This window comes from Moschus berezovskii, chromosome 4 (genome assembly GCF_049115385.1).
Source record: "Moschus berezovskii isolate FMDL1 chromosome 4, NW_MosBer_1.0, whole genome shotgun sequence".
Taxonomy (NCBI): Eukaryota; Metazoa; Chordata; class Mammalia; order Artiodactyla; family Moschidae; genus Moschus; species Moschus berezovskii.
In genome coordinates this window covers 52203443-52223268 of record NC_142463.1, presented here as the reverse complement: position 1 = coordinate 52223268, position 19826 = coordinate 52203443, and the positions used below count along the sequence as shown (strand labels likewise).

Genomic DNA, 19826 nt, shown 5'->3' with positions numbered 1-19826 from the left:
TACATGTATCATGCCACACTTTTTATTCAGCTTCATCTCGGAGGATAGGGCAGTTTACCTTTATGAACTGAACAGTTGCAGAATTTAAAGATAACACCTTTGAAAGGACATAAAAGATCTTATTAACCTTTAAACTATCAAAATAAACCTCTTTGGGAGTGGGTGGGGTTTACAAAGTTTTAGTGCTTCCTGACAGAAGTTGAAGCTTCTAACTTTGACTAGCATTGGCTACTTAACTGCACTAATTTGTCTTATATTTGACTTTCTAACACTGCTTTCTCTGGTTTTTCCCTGTTCCATTCTCCAAATTCTAAAAATGCATATAATTATACTGCTGCTGCTTGCTGCTTTTGCCTGCTTTGGCTGCTGCATATACAGGTGAAGATCTGGAAAGAAATGATGGATCAACAGAAAAACCCTACTTCATAACCCCTACCCTGCACGGAATTCTGAACAAGAAGCAACTAGTTCCCCAGAAGCAGCAAAAGTAGAAAAGCTCCAAACAGTGCCATTCACTTTTAAGTAGAAGTTTTGTAAATTAGGTCATTTGTATTGGAAAATGATGCTTTTAAGTAATGCGAAATTTCAGTACCTATTCCTAAAAAGCAAGAACCTGATACTATCTGAAGTATCAGGCAGTTGATGACAGTAGCCTCTGTGAACTAGGATACTTTATAGATTGTGGTTCCAACTGAAAAGCAAGGTGTAAATGTCACATGTTTTCTTAAAGTCTATAGCTGAAAGTGTTTCCAAACTTTTATAACTTGGCATGCTGTTTTCCATTGCAGCACTTTGACAACATTTCTTTTTACAAATGTATATTTGTAAAAGATATTCAGGAAATTTTTGAAAGCACTATAAATGTATAATCAATTAGCCATAAACAGGTTGATTTATAGTTAACCAGCATATGGTACTAAATTTGTAAATGTGGTGCTATGGTTATATTTATACTGTTCAAGCAAGTGGACAACATCCTAAACTGTAATTAAACTTATATTAATGGTTCCCTGGGAAGTATATTTCAGTAAGTGATTCAAGACCGTAATGAACATATAGATGGTAAGGTTATACAGGTTCCACAGAAAGCATAACTAGGTAAAAATTACCATGGAACCTTCATAGGCCATTTTGTTGTCATGAAATTAAAGTTGAATCTGAGTTCTGGAATATCATTTTTAATAATATGAACCTGAGGCCACCATGAAAATATTCTGAGCAGAACTGAGATGGCCACATAACTCGTACCCTTTGTCTATAACCCAAATAGAGATGAATCTTTATGGCCACCATATAGGAAATGGGTATGGATATGTTTCAGAAGAGTGATTAAATCTTTTATGAGCATGCCTGTTTTTCTATATTAAAGAGATCATGTGGGTTTGTTCCATAAAAGGTTTAATATTAGCTTAACTTTCAGTGAAAAAAGAGAAAAGTAAGACTTCAGATTTTACCCTAAGGAAACATTAGCCCTCCATAGGTACCTCAACTGGTACCTTTACAAGGGGCATACCGTGGATTAGGATATCTCTTTCTGAAGGATTCAGGAGGGAGTTATTCTTCCACCTCTGCTGACCAGACTAACAAACCAGGCTCTGGCAGCCATGCCTTAGTCTTTTGCGTGGCGGAGCAAAGCATGAATCAGACACCCACATACCTTGTCTATCCATCTCCTGTGTACAAGAGCATAAGATATGGCGAACAGTGTGAAAATGTACCCCAAAGGAGTACTGGGTCAACAGTGTCCTTTTAGCTTTTACACTGTTTGTATATAAGGATTATTTATGTCTTGACAAAAAGGAGCATGATATGGATATAATCCAAGTAGAGAGTCAGAAAGGAGCATGATATGGATATAATCCAAGTAGAGAGTCAGAAAGGTATAATTGTGTTATAAATTAACGTGACTAGTAATTTATTTAACGACCCTCAAGTGTGGGGTCACTGACTTCCTACCAGCTTAATAGCAAGAAGCCAGTGAATAGGGGAGAGTTTCAAAATATTGGTCTTATATGGCTCCCATCTTATTCTTGGCTTACTTTCTTGAGACGATTGTAATCAAAAGCATCATTTGGTTTCATATTTTGGCAAAAGCCTTCTTTACTCTCATGCTCCTTAAAGTATAATACAGAGAAGAGTGATAACCTATATTTCTAGATAGTTGTTATTTTATTCAATGATATACCTGGATGAGAGGGGAGTTTGGGGAGAATGGATACATGTATATGTATGGCTGAGTCCCTCATCTGTGTACATGAAACTATCACAACATTGTTAATTGGCTATACTCCAATTAAAAATTAAAAAGAAATAATACAAGATTCACAACAAAAATCTTGTCAAATAGTTACCTCTATCTTAAGTGTTGAAAATTATAAGGAATAAGTCCCCTTTTAGGAGTAGATGAAAAATTCATAATGATGAAACAAAACAATTTTTAATTTTCTGTATATGTATCAGAATCACTCTGAGAATTTGTTATAATTATTGCTACCTGTGCTCCCCACCCCAACAGACTCTGATGTAAGTATTTTGGTGTGGGGCAGTTTGTGAATTATTAAAAAGTTCTCTAGTGATTCTGGTGCACGTAAAAGTTGGGAAATCACTTAAATAAAATATAAATCAATGTGTGGGAAATTAGTTGCTTATTTTCGTCTTATATTCTTGGCTACTCTAGGAATTAGAAAATTATGAAAGACAAAAGAGATTCATTTGGAGATTGCCAGCAATCATAACTTCTATTTTTAGATTGTTGGTTCGGGACCCATGTATTAAATGCTTAACATTAAAACTGCTGATTAGACCAGAAGACTCGCCACAGTAAAAGTATTCATTGAACAGTATGGAGATACATTCTAAACTTGACTATAAGAATATAACCCTTGGGTGCAAAATCATAGGAAAATGAATGTTGTTTGGTTCAGTATTTCTTAATAATTTTTTAATAATTAGAAATCTCTAAGTAGAGAAGCTTTAACCCATATTATGTGCTTAATCTAGTTAGAAAAATACTTTTCATTAATTACCTCTGTGTAATTGAAATTAGAGAAAAATGGGTGTTGTGAGAAAAATTTGGAAGCCACTTAGAAAGAAATTAAATAACAGTGAAAAAATGGAGAAAATGGAGCAATATGTCTCAAAATTTACGGTTCAAAGATTTGAAATATACTGAAAATTTACAAATCTTTTTAGAAAACTAGACTGCTTAAATTGTTGCTTGAAACACATAAGCAATTTTGAATTAATAAAGTAAGTTAGAAGGAAAATTCAATACATAATACTTTTTAGGAATGTGGAGGTGAATTTAGAAATTCCTCATATATCTCTTGATTTTTGTATAATTACTTTTGCTCTCTAAAAGAAGAGAAAACTTGTTTCCTCAATCATGCAGCTGAGAGGCAGGTGCTATTGGCAGAATCAGACCTGGTACACAGAATGAGATAGTATCTTACTGATATAACAAGGGCTGATTGTTTTCTCATAGTTATGTTTACAGTAACCTTGATGCCAACCTATGCTGTTTTTTAAAATAACATTCTGAACTGCTGTAAAGCAAATATACAGCAGATGGCGGTGTTACTTCTCTTACAGTTGTGCTTTGATATTTACCCTGTGCCATTCTTCCTCCTAGTGGAAGATTTAGAAAGAAACGATGGTTCTGCTGAAAAACCCTATTACATGAGTCAGTCTCTGATGAAGATTATGAACAAGCGAAATGTAGAAACCAAGAAGCAGTAGAAGTGCAAACTCGGGTCATCCTGCAGCAGTGTCACCTTTCGCTCATCTCCTGTCTGCGCTGCACTTCTCTCATAAGTGCTCTGTGTGTGGAACCCTGTCTTCACGACCTTGTTGGCTTTGATTTGCATGTTTTATACCAAAGCTTATACTGTAATATGTGAAGCCATCAGAAGTCGCAAGGGAATTGTTAATAACACGGAACATTTTTTATACTAAGATCTTCTGTTTGGTAATTCATTTTTAAAGAGAATGGCTTGGATGTTTTGAAAATGCTAGTGAATATGTTAATATTGTTTTAAATATTAGATTGAAAATGATACATTATTTAAACTAATAGCTCCTAATATATTTTTTAAATTACAACTAAAAGACTTCTGCAGGGAAAATTGGTAAGCAAAGTGCAAGAGAAGATTTTAAAGTTTTTCCCACTCCCATTTGACAGTAAATCGGTAAAAGGAGCACTCCACTCCAGATTTTGCTGTAAGTATAGACTGTTTCCTATTAAACAAACTGTCAGTCATCCAGCCTTTACTACTTCATCCTCTCTGACAAAGTGCCTTACTGGCTGTTTAATATCACCCAGCTTTTGTGGGCAAGTTTACAAACATTGTTTTAAAAAAAAAATCCTGCAATGTTTAGTGATTAAAACAAGTCTTCTTGCATCTGTTTTCCTCTTAGCTGACTGGTTGGAAACCATTTGTTATTTCACTATGTTTGATAGTCTCACTATATAGACTACATTTTCCAGCATAAACAATTTCCCTTGCGCCTAGTGGACATTCATGAATGTGTACTACACGCAAGAAAAAATCCTGAAAAGACACTTGTTGGGTTTGCCTGTTTTTGTTACTAAAAGTTAATTTAAAATGTAGTCTTTTCTATGATCGATCTTTGAAAATAAAATAGGTATAAGACTACATTTATCAGTGTTTTACACAGATTGGAAAGGGAAACTTTAAGAAATCACAAAGGGAAACTTTACCCCCTAGAAAGGGTGCTCACAGATATCATGTACTGAATAGTTCCATTTTAAATTGATTTATTGTCCATAAGTGTACTAAGTATGTTATTTCCATTCTTTAACTTTTGATATGAACTAATCAGTTTGCTTACGATACTTACTTTTTATTGTGCTAATATGAACAGGAGCATAATTTCTAATTCAGTTTTAAATAATTTTATTAATACTGCTAACCTGAAAGAAAATGAATTCGGTATGTTATTCAGTGTTACAGAAAGAGTCCATAAAACAATCACCCTAAGGGATTGTCAATCACACAGTGATAAGTTGTGAAAGCTTTGAGAATCAACTGTGTAAGTTACTAGCAGTTTATCTACTATCATATTTAACTGTGACTTTGGATATTCTTTTATGCCAAAAACAAACTCACATGAGCACATGACAGTCTGAGCTCTGTAACCAGTGTGCTTCTGCTGTGCAGAAATATTAGGGACCTATTGTCTAAATAGCTTTGATAACTGAAGTGTTTAATATTTACTGAGATATGTTGTTACTCATTGTTTTAAATGTTTTTTTCTTTTAATAAAGATTTAGATAAGAAAAAACTCTGCATTTTCATTTCTTTAAGCTAGAAGAACACACCTACCAAGACAAGATTTCCTCTGTATCAAATATCTTGATTTCTTTTAAAATCTAGATTTACCTTTAAAATGGTTTTCACTTTTTCCTAGCTGTGCATTGACTGCCAAACCAAATAACTGAAGCTGATAATTTATGCAAAGTAAGTAAGTCAAAGATAAATGGAGAAGAAATGGATTTTTTTTTTAAACCCAGACAATGGCCTAAATTAGTTAGTTTTTTAATTTGCCAAAGGTTTTCTCAGTCCCTCTTTTGGTTTTGGCCAGTTTCATAAGAAGCAGATCTCATCAATTTAAAGGCAGGGATAAGTTTACATAGTGTAAAGAATGTGAACACAAATTAATAGTTTTCTAAGGTGATATTAAACATCACTATCACTGGTTTAACTCAAGCTAAAAATTTTCTTAGGTTCAGATATTCCTTATCAAATGTATGAGTCTATTCTAAAATTGAATTATATATTAAATCTTCAAAGTTAACTTTTCTTTAAAATTTAATGGGTTTCTTTAAATGAAAATATAATATTGCAGTTCTCAGGGTTATTTTTAAATGTCCTATATCTAATAACATGTTTCTTAATATACTAATGGTTCTTTTCGTATTTTTTTTAAAAATGTCATTTCCAGAAGAAATCCAAATCCTACTTTATATTTTAATAATAATTCCCACTTTTAGGTGATAAAACACTGATCATATATGTAAATAAATTGTTTGAAATTGGACTATGATTGATTTAATTTTTCTATGTGCCTACAAAGTTTAAAATGAGATTGTGACTCCACAGAGTAAATTCACACTATTAAAAGTTCTGTGGGATCATCAAGTATAATGCAGTTATTATTTAAACTAATATTGGAAAGCAGACTGCATGCAACAATTCCTTATTTTCTTTTACGTATAGCTGACCAGCACTCATTCCAGTGTATGTTCTTTCACTTTTACAAGTGGTGTCTCAGGAAATTGCTCTTAAACTCTAACCAGGCATAGCAATTATCTTCGGTATTATCTGGTTCTGGACTGAGGAACATGCTTTATAAATCAGTCTCTGTTGGCATAAGATATGGGGACAAAACTGAACTAAAATCATTATTGCAGACCATGGATATGAAATTGTGTCTTGACATTTTTTCCAGTTTCTTGCAAATATTATTCTTAGATGTTTGCAAATGTTTGTGTTTTAAAATATAATTATAAAAATACAATTCAATAAATCATTGATTAAATAAGTAGGAATAAATTACTTCTCCAAAGTTACTTCTCATATACTATGTTTCTAGTCTTGGTGCTAAAATGTGTATTGATGACTTTTCAGAATCTAATTGAGTTGCTTCCAGTCCTTAGTGAATCAATCATAACCCCAAAACAAAGCCAACCCCCATTAAAACAGACAAATCCATTTACTCATAAAAAATGAGTATCACTTTATGCAAGCCTTGGGCATCAGGATGATGTCACAGTCACGGACCCTCTTAAAATTTATCAGGCCAAACCAAACTGTTCTCTTCTCCCCATTTACGACTTTCCAATTGCTTAAAATGAAACAGCATATAAACTGGCAATATCTTCTCTAATGGTTTCTGTGCTGGGAAGAATGAGGGCTGTTTTGTGACACATTTAAAAGCAATCAATTCAATTTTACTATTTGAAGTCACTATTTTTTTTAACACCTCAGATTTTTTTTTCCAGTCCTTTTTTCTACTGTATGATTCAGAATAAGCAAATGGAAAAAACAATCTTGTGAATGAAGTAAAATGCCCATCTACTGCTGACTTAAAAATATGGACATCTTCATATTCTGGCTCTTTACTATACACGGTACTAAGAGCATCACATTTTTAACAAAGATGGGAGAGGCTTATCAAATGAAAAGATGTTTCCATTCTGCATATAAATTAAAGTGAGCCTGACTTAATTCATTATTAAATTAATCTTGAAATCTCCATATTCTTCCACCAAAATGAAAGGGTGCATATGTGTCTGCAGTGCACAGAAAGAAGGAAATGAAGGTAAAATGTTGGGAAAAGCATTGGTATCCAAGGAGAGAACAGGAAAAGTTGAGGATATATAAAATATACCTCTAACAGCATCTAAGAGGGCAATGTTACAGAAAGTGGGGTGCCTTCTGAAGGCAATTCATAAATCTATTCAAAAAAGGAAACTCTAACAGATTTGAAGTCAGTAATTAAAAATATTTTTCAGTTTTCCAGTAGCTGAACTATTTTAAATCATAAAAATGATATTGTTAAAGTGTTGCACTCAATATACCAGCAAATTTGGAAAACCCACCAGTGGCCACAGGACTCAAGAAGGTCAGTTTTCATTCTAATACCAAAGAAGGGCAATGCCAAAGAATGTTCAAACTACCCTACAATTCGGCTCATTTCACATGCTAGTAAGGTAATGCTCAAAATCCTTTAAGCTCTGCTTCAACAGTACATGAACTGAGAGCTTCCAGGTGTACAACCTGAATTTAGAAAATGCAGAGGAACCAGACATCAAATTGCCGACATCCACTGGGTCACAGACAAAACAAGGGAATTCCAGAAAAACATCTGCTTAATTGACTTCCCTAAAGCCTTTGACTCTGTGGATCACATCAAACTGGAAAATTCTTAAAGAGATGGGACTACCAGACCACCTTACCTGTCTTCTGAGAAACCTGTATGCAAGTCAAGAAGCAACAGTTACTGGATATGGAACAACAGACTGGTCTAAATTGGGAAAGTAGTACGACAAGTCTATATATTATCACCCTGCTTATTTAACTTATATGCAAAGTACATCAAGCAAAATACCATGCTGGATGAATCACAAGCTGGAATCAAGATTGCTGGGAGAATATCAACAACCTCAGACATGCAGATGATACCACTCTAATGGCAGAAAATGAAGAGGAACTAAAGAACCTCTTGATGAGGGTGAAAGAGGAGAGTGAAAAAGCCAGCTTAAAACTCAACATTCAAAAACTAAGATCATGCCATCTGGTCCCATCACTTCATGGCAAATAGATGGAGAAAAAGTGGAAACAATGACATACTTTATGTTTTTGGGCTCCAAAATTAGTGCAGATGGTAACTGCAGCCATGAAATTAAAAGACGCTTGCTCCTTGGAAAAAAAGCTATGACCAACCTAGACAGCATGTTAAAAAGCAGAGACATTACTTTACCAACAAAGACCCGTCTAGTCAAAGCTATGGTTTTTCTAGTAGTCCTGTGTGGATGTGAGAGTTGGACTATAAAGAAAGCTGGATGCCAAAGAACTGATGCTATTGAACCATGGTGCTGGAGAAGACACTTGAGAGTCCCTTGGACTGCAAGGAGATCCAACCAGACCATCCTAAAGGAAATCAGTCCTGAATATTCACTGGAAGGACTGATGTTGAAGCTGAAACAACAATACTTTGGCCACCTGATGCGAAGAACTGACTCATTGGAAAAGACCCCGATGCTGGGAAAGATTGAAGGCAGGAAGAGAAGGGGACAACAGAGGATGAGATGGTTGCATGGCATCACAGACTCAGTGGACATGGATTTGCACAAACTCTGGGAGATAGTGAAGGACAGGGAAGCCTGGAGTGCTGCATTCCATGGGGTTACAGAGTTAGACATGACTTAGCAACTGAACAAGAACAACAAGTAAACAGCATTGAAGCAGACTATGTTAAAATAAAACTATCACATAGATGTATGTAGCCCAAAAAAAAAGAACAATGTTCCAACATGATTTATGATTAAGGGATTAAAAAACATCTGTCTGGGGAAGATATAAAGATGGCAGAATATGAGGATAGAGAATTCACCCCCTCCCACCCCATGAACCCATCAGAAATACATCTACATGTGGGAGAAATTCTCACTGAAAACCAATTAGAAACTGGCAGAAAGAATACTGTACAACCAAGCCTGTAAAAAAAAGATCTACATGGAATCTTGTAGGAAATGAAGACATCATTCTGGGACCTGTGCCTTTTAGAGGGAACTGAAAAGAGGGAGATTACAGGGAAGAGTTCTTTCCTAAGGAATAAGTTGTTAAAACCACATATTGGGCACCCCAACCCTGGGGTCAGACACTGGGAAGATGAGTCCCCTTGACTGGGTGGAGACCAGTAGGACTAACAGAAAGGCTGTGAGAAGCCAATTCATGAGTAGCATGCAGATCCCTTCCTCCCAAAACAAGGCAGAGAATGCAGATTGAAGCTGCATAGAACACTGGCTGGTTTCTCCCAATGGCTGGTGTGAGCTTCAGCCTGAACTGAGCACTCACTCTGGATCTACTTGCTTCATGACACAGCTCTACCCTAGGGTGAGAGCTGCTGTGGCTGAGGTGAGGTCTCAGCTGTGAGGCGCGGAAGTGACTCAGACCTGGAACAGCATCTGAGTGGGGTGGGGGCAGCCATTACTGGTGCTGACACAGGCATAACATCAGAGGTCTTCCAAGTCTCTGCACCTAGGGCTGACACAGCCCACACCCCGACCCATGCCAAGCACTGCACCATCCCCACTGGATCTATAGCACAAATCCACACTAGCACTAGAGTGAGTGCTTCAGTGGCCAAGAGAACTCAGTTATGAAGGACAAAGGTAGGTCCGACCCAGACAGGCATTCAAGTGGGCCGGGGCAGCCATTATGGTGCTTACACAGGCAGAGCATCAGAAGCAGTCTAGGCTGCTGACTGGCTAGGGCCAATATAGCTTGTGCCCAGATCAGTCCCTCCTGTTGCACCACTACTCCCCTCTGGGGCCAAAGTGAAGGTTCTGGAAATGGGGAGAGCACACACTTAGAAGGAATAGGTCAACTCAGACTTGAACCTCAGGGCTTCTGTTCCAGCACTTTGGGATCTACCTCCAACCCCAGCAGGGTGGTGATGACCACTGAGCAGAGGATAAGCCCTGACTCACACTTGGATCTGGCTGGTGTCTCTCCATCTCCAGCCCTGAAAGTGAAAGGGAAATCACTCAGTCAGGTTCAACTCTTTGAGACCCTATGGACTGTAGCCCGCCAGACTCCTCTGTCCATGGGATTTTCCAGGCAAGAATACTGGAGTGGGTTGTCATTTTCTTCTCCAGGGGATCTTCCTGACCCAGGGATCGAACTCACATTTCCCACATTGCAGGCACCAAGGCATTCGCCTCTGAGCCACAAAGGAATCCTATCTCCAGCCCTGCCTTCTACCAGAGTGAAAGTTGCCAGCACACACTGGGGGAAAACATAACTCATGCTCATATTAGACAGATCCTGTTTTCCCACCAAAGCAATGGAGCACACATAAACTGTATTAGGGAATCTCCCACACAAGGACACTCCTTCAAGACTGCAATTGGTAACTAACTCTTTCATCTAATTTCATAGAGACAGAGGAATTTGTTTTAACTGAAAGAATAAGAGAAAAATCCAGAAAACAAAGTAATAAAACAGAAATAAACAATTAAGCAGATAGAGTTCAAAGCATTACTAAAAAAAAAAAAAATGCTAACCAAATTTGGGAGAAGAACACCATAAGAATTTTAACAAGGAACTAGAAAATATATTAAAAAAAAGATATAGTCAGAACTGAAGAATAACTGAAATGAAAAAGACACTAAAAGGAATTAACAGCAGACAAGGTGATACAAAAGAATGCACCAGTGATCTGGAAGATGGAATAATGGAATTCACCCAATCAGAACAACAAAAAAAATGAGAATATTTTAAGGGATTTATAGGACAAAATCAAGTATATTAACATTCACATTATAGGGTCCTGAAAGTGGAAGAGAGAGAAAAATGGGTCAAGATGCATTTGATGAAATTATGGCAGAAAACAACCAGAACCTGAAAAAGGAAGCCTATCCAGGTACCGCAAACACAGAGGGTCTTGAACAAGATGAACCCAAACAAATGCACATCAAGATATACCATAATTGTGTGCTTAGTCACTCAGTTGTGTACAAACCTTTGCAACCCCATGGACTGTAGCCTGCCAAGCTCCCCTGTCCATGTGATTCTCCAAGCAAGAATACTGAAGTGGGAGGCCATTTGCTTCTCCGAGGGGAACTTCTCGACCCAGGAATTGAACCTGCATCTCCTGCATTGGCAGATGGATTCTTTACCACTGAGCTACCCAGGAAGCCCATACAATGCTATATTACTCAGCCAAAAAAAATGAACTCCTGCCATTTGCAGTAATATGGATAGACATAGAGACTATTATATTTAGTGAAGTAAGTCAGACAAATATTACATGATATCACTTATATGTGGAATCTAAAAAATAATACAAATGAAACTATATATAAACAAAACAGAAACAGGCTCATAAATACAGAAAACAAACTTATGTTTAAAAAAGTTAAGAGGGAGTGGGAAAGGACAAATAAGTATGGGATTAACAGATATATGTAAAATAGATAGGAAACAATGATTTACTGTATAATGCAGGGAATTACACCCAATATAATACTGTATACATATATAATACCCTATAATAGAATACAATCTGCAAAAAGACTAAAGTGAAAGTGAGTCATTCATATCCGACTCCTTGTGAGCCCATGGACTATACAGTCCATGGAATTCTCCAGGCCAGAATACTGGAATGAGTAGCCTTTCCCTTCTCCAGGGGATCTTCCCAAACCAGGGATCGAACCCAGGTCTTCTTTACCAACAGATTCTTTACCAGCTAAGCCACAAGGGAATCAAAAAGACTAAATCATCATGCTATTCACCTGAAAGAAACACAACACTGTAAATAAACTCAACTTCATATTTTTAAAACCACATAATCATCTCAACAGATGAAATAAAAGTATTTGGCAAAACTCAACATCCAATCATGATTAAGAACTCTCATCAAAGCTGGTACAAAAGAAATACATCTTAATATAATTAAGGCAAACCCACAGCTAATACCATATTCAGCAGTAAAAGTTGAAATCCATTCCTATAGAATCAGGTACAAGACAAGGATGCCCACTCTCAGCATTTCTATTTAATATAGCATTGTAAGTTCTAGACACAGCAATCAGAGAAGAAAAAGAACTAAAATGCATCCAAATTGGGAGGGAAGAACTAATAAATTAATTCAGTGAAGTTGCACTGTATAAGATTAACATACAATCCATGAACATGGTATATTTCTCCATCTATTAGTGTCCTCTCTGGTTTCTTTCACCAATGTTTTATAGTTTTCTATAAAACATTTTTATATAGTTTTCTATAAAACATTTTTTTTATTAAAAAAAGATTAACATACAGAAATCTGTTGCTTTTCTATATACAAATATAAAATATTGTGGGCCTTAGGAAGCATTACTACAAACAAAGCTAGTAGAGGTGATGGAAATCCAGCAGAGCTGTTTCAAATCCTAATAGATGATGTTAAAGCGCTGCACTCAATATATCAGCAAATTTGGAAAATTCAGCTGTGGCCAGAGGACTGGAAAAAGTCAGGTTTCATTCCAATTTCGAAGAAGGGCAATGCCAAACAATGTTCAAACTACCAAATTCTCCAAGACAAGCTTCAGCAGAAAGTGAAGTGAGAACTTCCAGATGTTAAAGTGGGATTTAGAAAAGGCAGAGGAACCAGAGATCAAATTGCCAACATCTGTTGAATCATAGAAAAAGCAAGAGAATTCCAGAAGAACATCTACTACTACTTAAATGACTACTCTAAAGCCTTTGACTGTGTGGATCACAACAAACTGTGGAAAATTCTTAAAGAGATGGGTATGCCAGACCAACTTACCTGCATCCTGGGAAATCTGTATGGGTCAAGAAGCAACAGTTATAACCAGACCAGGAACAACAGACTGTTTGCCAATTGGGAAAAGAGTACACCAAAGCTGTATATTGTCACCCAGTTTATTTAACTTATATGCAGAGTACATCATGTGAAATACTGGGCCTGATGAAGAATGAGCTTGAATCAAAATTGCTGGGAAAAATATCAATATCATCAGATAAGCAGATGACACCCCTCTTATGGAAGAAAGCAAAGAGGAACTAAAGAGCTTATTGATGAGGGTGAAAGAGGAGAGTGAAAAAGCTGGCTTAAAACTCAACATTCAGAAAACTAAGATCATGGCATCCAGTCCCACCACTTCAGGGAAAATAGAAGGGAAATACTGGAAACAGTAATAGACTTTATTTTCTTGGGCTCCAAAATCACTGCAGATGGTGACTGCAGCCATGAAATTAAAAGAAGCTTACTCCTTGGAAGAAAAGCTATGACAAACCTATACAACTTATTAAAAAGCAGAGACACTGCTTTGCCAACAAAGGTCCATAGTCAAAGCTATGGTTTTTCCAGGAGCCATGTACAGATGTGAGAGTTGGACTATAAAAAAAGCTGAGCACCAAAGAATTGATGCTTTTGAACTGTGGTGTTGGAGAAGACTCTTGAGAGTCCCCTGGACTGCAAGGAGATCAAACCAGTCCATCCTAAAGGAAATCAATCCTGAATATTCACTGGAAGGACTGATGCTGAGGCTGAAGCTCCAATACTTTGGCCACCTGATGCGAAGAACTGACTTATTACAAAAGACCCTGATGCTGGGTAAGATTGAAGGGGACGACAGAGGATGAGATGGTTGGATGGAATCACTGACTCAATGGGCATGAGTCTGAGCAAGCTCTGGGAACTGGTGATGGACAGGGAAGTCTGGCGTGCTGCGGTCCATGGGGTCACAAAGAATAGGACATGACTGAGTGACTGAATCGAACTGAACTGGACAATTGCACTCATTTCACATGCTAATAAGGTTATGCTCAAAATCCTTCAAGCTAGGCTTCAACAGTATGTGAAAAGCAAACTTCCAGATGCATAAGCTGGGTTTAGAAAATGCAGAGGAACCAGAGATCAAATTGTTAACATTCACTGGATCATAGAGAAAGCAAGGGGATTCCAGTAAAATATCTACTTCATTGTTTACACTGAAGCCTTTGACTGTGTGGATCACAACAAACTTTGGGAAATTATTAAAGAGATGGGAATACCAAACCACCTTACCTGTCTCCTGAGAAGCCTGTATGCAAGTCAAGAAGCAGCAGTTAGAACTGGACATGGAACAACTGACTGGTTCAAAATTGGGAAAGGAATATGACAAGGCTGTATATTGCACCGTACTTATTTAACTTATATGCAGAGTACCTCAAGTGAAATGCCAGGCTGGATGAATCACAAGCTACAATCAAGATTGCCAGAAGACATATAAATTACTTCAGATATATAGATGATACCACTCTAATGGCAGAAAATGAAGAGGAACTAAAGAGCCTGTTGGTGGGGGTGAAAGAGGAGAGTGAAAAAGCTGGCTTAAAACTCAACATTCAAAAACTAAGATCATGGCATCCAGTCCCATCACTTCATGGCAAACAAATAGGAAAAAAGTGGAAATAGAGACAGATTTTATTTTCTTGGGTTCCACAATCACTGTGGATGGTGACTACAGCCATGAAATGAAAAGAAGATTGCTCCTTGGAAGAAAAGCTATGAGAAGCCTAGACAGCATATTGAAAAGCAGAGATGCTACTTTGCTGACAAAAGCCCATATAGCCAAAGCCATGGTTTTTCCAGTAGTCATGTACAGATGTGAGAGGTGGACCATAAGGAAGGCTGAGCACCAAATAACTGATGCTTTTTAACTGTGGTGTTGGAGAAGACTCTTGAGAGTCCCTTGGACTGCAAGGAGATCCAACCAGTCCATCCTAAAGGAAATCAGTTCTGAATTCATTGGAAGGACAGACGCTGAAGCTCCAATACTTTGGCCACCTGATCCATAAAGCTGACTCACTGGAGAAGACCCTGACGCTGGGAAACACTGAAGGAAAATGTTGAAGAGGAGAGCATAGGATGAGATGTTTAGATAGCATCACTGACTGAATGGACATGAGTTTGAGCAAACTCTAGGAGATAGTGAAGGACAGGGAATCCTGGTGTGGTAGTCCATGGGGTATTCCATGGGGTCACAAACAGTCAGACACATCTCAGTGACTGAACAGCAACATAAAATATGAGGAAGAGAAAGCAGAAAATTCCCTTTAAGACTGCATAAAAAAGAATAACATACCTTGGAATAAACTTAACCAAGAAGGTAAAAAATTTCTACATCGAAAAGCATAAAACACTGATGAAGCAATTTGAAAATGATATAAAAAAATAAGACACATATTAATCAAACTAACAAAGACTAAGCACAAAGAAAGAATATTAAAAGCAGCAAGGGAGAAGCAACAAGTAAAATACAAGGGAAACCCCATACGCTTAACAGCTGATCTTTCAGCAGAAACTCTGCAGGCCAGAAGGGAATGGAAAGATATATTTAAAGTACTGAAAGGGAAAAATCTACAACCAAGATTACTGTATCTGGCAAGGATCTCATCCAACATTAATGGAGAAATCAAAAGCTTTTCAGCCAAGCAAAAGTTAAGAGAATTCAGTACCACCAAACCAGCTTTACAACAAATGTTAAAGGGATTTATATAGTCAAGAAATACAAAAAAAAAAAAAGATCTACAAAATCAACCCCAAACAATTATGAAAATGGAAATAGGAATGTATATATCAATAATTACTTTAAATGTAAATGAATTAAATGCTCCAACCAAAAGACACAGACTGGCTGAATGGATACAAAACAAGACCCATATACATGCTGTCTAAAGAAACCCACTTCAGACATAAAAACACATATAGACTAAAAGTGAGAGGATGGAAAAATATATTCACAAATGGGAAGCAAAAGAAAGCTGGAGTAACAATCCTCATACCAGACAAAATAGACCTTAAAATAAAGAAGATTACAAGAGATAAGGAAGGACATTACATAATGATCAAAGGATCAATCCAAGGGGAAGACATAACAATTGTAAATATCTATGCACACAACATAGAAGCAACTCAATACATAAGACAAACACTAACAGACATAAAAGGAGAAATTGACAGTAACATAATAACAGTAGGAAACTTTAACACTCCACTCACACCAATGTACAGATCATCAAAAAAGAAAATTAATAAGGAAACACAAGTCTTACATTAGATGAGATGGATCTCGTTGATATCTTCAGGACATTCCATCCAAACGCAGAAGAATATACCTTCTTCTCAAGTGCACATGGAACATTCTCCAGGATAAATCACATCTTGGGTCACAAATCAAACCTCAGTAAATTTAAGAAAACTGAAATTGTATCAAGCATCTTCTCCAACCACAATGCTGAGACTAATATCAATTACAAAAAAAAAAAAAAAGTGTAAGAAACACAAACACATGGAGATTAAACAACGTTTCTAAATAACCAACATGTTACTGAATCAAAATGGAAATCAAAAAATTTCTAGAAACAAATGACAATGAAAACAAGACAACTCAAAACCTATGGGATGCAGCCAAAGCATTTCTAAGAGGGAAATTTATAGCAATATAATCCTACCTCAAGAAGCAAGAAAAACATTGAATAGACAACCTAACCTTACACCTAAAACAACTGGAAAAAGAAGAACAAAAAAAAAAAAACCCATAATTAGTAGAAGGAAAGAAACCATAAAGATCTGAGCAGAAATAAATGAAGAAGAAATGAAACAAACAATAGTAGAGATTAATAAAACTAAAGCTGGTTCTTTGAGAAGATAAACAAAATTGATAAACTTTTAGCCAGACTCATCAAGAAAAAAAAGAGGGAAGACTCAAATCAACAAAATTAGAAATGAAAAAGGAGAGGTCACAACAGACAAAGCAGAAATACAAAGGATTATAAGAGACTATTATGAACAATTATACGGCAATAAAATGGATAACCTGGAAAAAATGGATAGATTCTTAGAAAAGTTCAATCTTCCAAGACTAAGCCAGGAATAAATAGAAATTATGAACAACCCAATTACAAGCACTGAAATTGAAGCTGTGATAAAAAAAATCTCCCAAAAAACAAAAGCTCAGGACCAGATGGTTTCACAGGAGAATTCTATCAATCATTTAGAGAAGAGCTAATGCCTGTCCTTCTAAAACTCTTTCCAAAAATTTCAGAGGAAGGAACACTTCCAAACTCATTCTATGAGGCCACCATTACCCTGATACCAAAACCAGACAAAGACAGCACAACAAAAGAAAACCACAGGCCAATATCACTGATGAACACAGATGCAAAAATCCTCAACAAAATTCTAGTGAACAGAATTCAGCAACACATCAAAAAGTTCATACACCATGATCAAGTTGGGTTTATCCCAGGGATGCAAGGATTCTTCAATATATGCAAAGCAATCAATGTGGTACATCATGTTAACAAACTTAAAGATAAAAACCACAGGATCATCTCAATAGATGCAGAAAAAGCCTTTGACAAAATTCAGCACCCATTTATGATTAAAATTCTTCAAAAAATGGGCATAGAAGGAACCTACCTCAACATAGAAAAGGCTATATATGATAAGCCTACAGCAAACATTATTCTCAATGGTAAAAAACTGAAAGCATTCCCCCTAAGATCAGGAACAAGACAAGGGTGTCCACTTTCACCACTATTATTCAACATAGTTCTGAAGTCCTTGCTACAGCAATCAGAGAAGAAAAAGAAATCAAAGGAATCCAGATTGGAAAAGAAGAAATAAAGCTCTCACTGTTTGCAGAGGACATGATACTGTACATAGAAAACCCTAAAGATAGTATCACAAAATTACTAGAGCTAACCAGTGAATTATGAAAAGTTGTAGGATACAAAATCAGTACACAGAAGTCACTTGCATCTCTATATATTAACAATGAAAAATCAGAAAGAGAAATTAAGGAATCAACCCCATTCACTGTTGCAACAAAAAGAATTAAATATCTAGGAATAAACTTACCTAAGGAGATAAAAGAACTGTATGCAGGAAATTATAAGACACTAATGAAAGCAATCAAAGACACACTAATGAAAGCAATCAAAGACAACATAAACAGATAGAGAGATATTCCATGTTCCTGGGTAGGAAGAATCAATATTACAAAAATGACTGTACTACCAAACGCAATCTACAGATTCAATGTGATCCCTATAAAATTACCAATGACATTTTTCACAGAACTAGAACAAAATATTTCACAATTCATATGGAAACACAAAAGACCCCAAATAGCCAAAGCAGTATTGAGAAAGAAGAATGGAGCTGGAGGAATTAACCTTCCTGACTTCAGATTATACTAAAAAGCTACAGTCATCAAGACAGTATGGTACTGGTACAAAAACAGAAATATAGACCAATGGAACAAAATAGAAAGTCCATAAATAAACCCATGCACCTATGGGTACCAAATTTTTGACAAAGGAGGTAAAAATGTATAATGGGGCAAAGACAGCCTCTTCAATCAATGGTACTGGGAAAACTGGACAGCTACATGTAAAAGGATAAAATTAGAACACTTCCTAACACCATACACAAAGATAAACTCAAAATGGATTAAAGACCTACATGTAAGACCAGAAACTATAAAACTCTTAGAGGAAAACATAGGCAGAACACTCTATGACATAAATCAAAGCAAGATCTTCTATGACCCACTTCCTAGAGTAACAGAAATAAAAACCAAATAAACAAGTGGGGCCCGATTAAACTTAACAGCTTTTGCACAGCAAAGGAAACTATTAAGCAAGGTGAAAAGACAACCCTCAGAATGGGAGAAAATAACAGCAAATGAAACAACTGACAAAGGATTAATTTCCAAAATATACATGCAGCTCATAGAACTGAATACCAGAAAAACAACCCAATCAAAAAGTGAGAAAAAGACCTAAACAGACATTTCTCCAAAGAAGACATACAGATGGCTAACAAACACATGAAAAGATGCTTAACATTGCTTATTATTAGAGAAATGCAAATCAAAACTACAATGAGATATCACATCACAGCAGTCAGAATGGCCATCATCAAAAAGTCTACAAACAATAAATGCTGGAGAGGGTGTGGACAAAAGGGAACGCTTTTGCACTGTTGGTAGGAATGTAAATTGATGCAGGCACTATGGAAGACAGTATGGAGATTTCTTAAAAAACTAGGAAGAAAACCACCATATGACCCAGCAATCCCACTCCTAGGCATATACCCTGAGGAAACAAAAATTGAAAAGTACACATGTATCCCATTGTTCATTGGAGCACTATTTACAATAGCTAGGACATGGAAGCAACCTAGATGTCCATCAACAGATGAATGGATAACGAAGTTGTGGTACATATACACAATGGAATATCACTCAGACATGAAAAGGAACTCATTTGAGTCAGTTCTGATGATGTGGATGAACCTAGAATCTATCATACAGAGTGAAGTAAGTCAGAAAGAGAAATATAAATATTGTTTTCTAATGCATACATAGGGAATCTAGAAAAATGGTACTGAAGAATTTATTTACAGGGCAGCAATGGAGAAACAGACATAAAAAATAGGCTTATGGACATGGGGAGAGGGGAGGAGAGTGTGAGACATATGGAAAGAGTAACTTGGAAACATACATTACCATATGT

General features: G+C 36.4%; 1 protein-coding gene across 1 annotated transcript in view; it reads left to right on the top strand.

Annotated features, from left to right (window-relative positions):
* The window catches only part of SLC44A5 (solute carrier family 44 member 5), a 115612-nt gene extending 111874 nt beyond the window's left edge, over positions 1-3738 (top strand). The window contains exon 20 of the mRNA XM_055401397.2: positions 3632-3738. Within this exon, the coding sequence (XP_055257372.2) occupies positions 3632-3738 (107 nt within the window). The remainder of the gene's footprint in view (positions 1-3631) is intronic.
* Positions 3739-19826: the final 16088 nt, after the last annotated feature.